At 35.0% G+C, this 3,007-nt stretch overlaps 1 protein-coding gene across 1 annotated transcript; it reads left to right on the forward strand.

The window, feature by feature from the left end:
* Nucleotides 1–523: 523 nt before the first annotated feature.
* Nucleotides 524–2,304, forward strand: LOC102586169 (cytochrome P450 94B3-like). Its single transcript, XM_006351413.2, has one exon. The coding sequence runs from the start codon at nucleotides 615–617 to the stop codon at nucleotides 2,100–2,102; it is 1,488 nt and encodes a 495-aa protein (XP_006351475.1). The 5' UTR covers nucleotides 524–614; the 3' UTR covers nucleotides 2,103–2,304.
* The last annotated feature ends 703 nt before the right edge of the window (nucleotides 2,305–3,007 follow it).

Genomic DNA, 3,007 nt, shown 5'->3' on the forward strand with positions numbered 1-3,007 from the left:
TTTATTATAATGATAAGAAAGATAATTTTACAAGTGCTGTTAAGGTATTGGTCTTCGTCACATCAAGAAGAAGATTTAATAGCTAGTGGCGAACATATATATTACTACTTTGACTGCACGCATAATGTTCAAGTGATAACTCTTTCGTCGAAAAATTATATATATATGATAAAGATAAGTTAAATTTTAATTTTATAGAAATGTATATACATGTTGACTGGTTTATGTAGTGGTTAAAGATACTGCGAAATTTTCTTAATGTTGCATTTTTAATTCTAGGTAGCGAAATTATTATAACACACGGCTCGAAAAATAATTCATAATAAATATTCGTTTGACATTATATTGTTACTAAAGCATTATTTAGATAGACTAGATTAAATCCTGTCGACAATTAAATAATACATAACACTCTAGAAATAAAGAAAATCGTGATAGTAGCAGACAATTTTACACGTCGATTGGAGACATTTTCTCGGCGCTGTTATTTTCAATTTGCGCATAAAAATCACGTGATAATTAAGTGTGGCAAATTTCCACAAATATAAATAGAACCACTTATATCCCTCAATCTTACAAACCTCATTCACTCTTAAACCCACTTTGCTACAAACATGTTTCTTTCTCTCTTTATTTTCTTCATTTTAGGGTTTCTTACCCATTCCCTAAAACTTCATCTCAAATGCACTCCAATCTATGGTCCTTCCTCTTACCCAATCCTTGGATGCCTTATTTCCTTCTATAAAAATCGACATCGACTATTGGATTGGTACACTCAACTTTTATCTGAATCCCCAACACAAACCATTCTAGTTCAGCGATTCGGCGCTCCTCGGACTATAATCACAGCTAATCCGGATAACGTTGAGTACATGCTCAAAACGAATTTTATAAATTATCCAAAAGGGAAGCCGTTTACGGATATTCTAGGCGATTTTCTAGGGGGTGGGATATTCAACGTGGACGGGGAGCTGTGGAGCGCCCAGCGTAAATTAGCTAGCCATGAGTTCAGCACAAATTCGTTGAGAGAGTTTGTCGTTAAAACTCTAGAAGAAGTAGTCGAAACCAGGCTCGTTCCGTTGTTAATTCAGGCAGCTAAATCTGGCAAAGTGTTGAACTTGCAAGACGTGCTTAGGCGTTTCGCCTTTGATACAATTTGCAAGGTGTCCCTAGGTACGGATCCGCACTGTTTGGATGATCTCTCGCACGTGCCAGTTCTCGTTGATTCATTCGACACCGCTTCTCAAGCGTGTGCAATGCGTGGGATGGCGCCTGTGTACGCGATATGGAAAAGTAAAAGAGCGCTCAATTTAGGATCGGAGAAGAAGCTGAAGGAGAACGTGAAACGCGTTCACTGTTGTATTGACGAGATCATAGAGGAAAAGAAACTAAAGAATATTGCTACTGAAAATGGAGATCACATGAAAAACACCGATCTTCTGTCTAGATTGTTAATTGCTGGATACGAAAATGAAGTGGTGAGAGATATGGTTATAAGTTTCCTAATGGCGGGAAGAGACACCACTTCATCCGCACTGACGTGGCTTTTTTGGCTCACTACCAATCACCGTGACGTTAAAGACGAAATGATCAAAGAAATAACGTCGATCAACAATGGCGATAAGTCGCTTGATTTTGATGAATTAAAAGAGATGAAGTATTTAGCCGCGTGCTTGAATGAATCAATGAGGCTTTATCCGCCAGTGGTTTGGGACTCTAAGCACGCGGCTAAAGACGACATATTACCAGACGGAACAAGGGTTCAAAAGGGTAATAGAGTTACTTATTTCCAGTATGGAATGGGTCGAATGGAGGAGATTTGGGGAAAAGACCGACTCGAATTTAAACCGGACCGTTGGATCGATGAAAACGGAGCGTTGAAAATTGTTAGTCCGTATAAGTATCCAGTGTTTCAAGCAGGTCCAAGGGTGTGTTTGGGGAAAGAAATGGCATTTACGCAGATGAAGTATGTGTTGGCTTCGGTTCTAAGGCGGTTCGAGATTAAACCGGTGGTTAATGTAGAAAAACCGGTTTTTGTTCCTCTTTTGACTGCACATATGGCTGGTGGATTTAATGTGAGAATCTATCACCGTGATGGCTAGCTTGGGTAAAGGGTGAAACGACAAAACTCCAGTGCTCAATTAGCATTTGCTGCTTGTTATATTTTTTGCAAATGAATTATCTTAATGAAGGAGTATATTATATTAATTTATAGCTTGAAGTTTATTTGTGTTATCAACTAATTTAATTTTCTTACACGTTTTTGGACAATCTTCACAAATTCAAGAATTGAATTCGAATATTCTACTACAATTCTTTTAATTTCTTTTTGTTCATTTCTTTTTTCATTATATTGGATCAGTCAAGCAAGAAGAAAAGTTCATTTTTAAGTGTTGGGATAGGACATACTGTTTGACTTTCACATGAGTTAGAACCTGTTTGAATTGATTTAATAGTTGATTAAATTTATTTTTAAGTTACTTTTAGTTTTTGAAATTGTTTGACAAAATTAAAAATAATTAAAAATAAATTTAAAAAGATAAAACAAAAAGTAGATCTGCCTCTAATTTTTAATATTTAACTTGAAATTCATTTAAATTTGTTTTTTTATTTTTTAACTTAAAAATTATTTTTTTAAGTCAGTCTAAACAGTTTGTCCACTTCGTAAGTTATCCTGTCCAAACAGGTTTTTCTATATATAGCTGGTCCAGCTGTGTATTAGACATGTGATCTATATAATTTAGAGCTTGTTCCACTACTGTCTGTTGCCAAGCTAACAAAGACTTTTACTACTCTACCCTCTTATTAAAAAAATCATGTGACATCTTTTTAAATTTCGAGATTCTTAAATTATGAATTATGGTATTTTTTTTACTTATTTTATTTGAATATCTTGATTAGAAAATGGAGTAACAAAATGAGAGAAAACATCTCATTCGATATTTTGGTGTGCATCCGTAGCTATTACTAAAAATTAAATATCTAACTTTTTTGGATAGGGCGTTGA

The sequence above is a fragment of the Solanum tuberosum genome, unplaced genomic scaffold (assembly GCF_000226075.1).
Source record: "Solanum tuberosum cultivar DM 1-3 516 R44 unplaced genomic scaffold, SolTub_3.0 scf00127, whole genome shotgun sequence".
In the NCBI taxonomy this organism is placed as follows: Eukaryota; Viridiplantae; Streptophyta; class Magnoliopsida; order Solanales; family Solanaceae; genus Solanum; species Solanum tuberosum.

What these genes read in the sequence shown, in the direction of transcription:
- LOC102586169 (XM_006351413.2), top strand. Translation starts at nt 615, where the DNA reads ATGTTTCTTTCTCTCTTTATTTTCTTCATTTTAGGGTTTCTTACCCAT.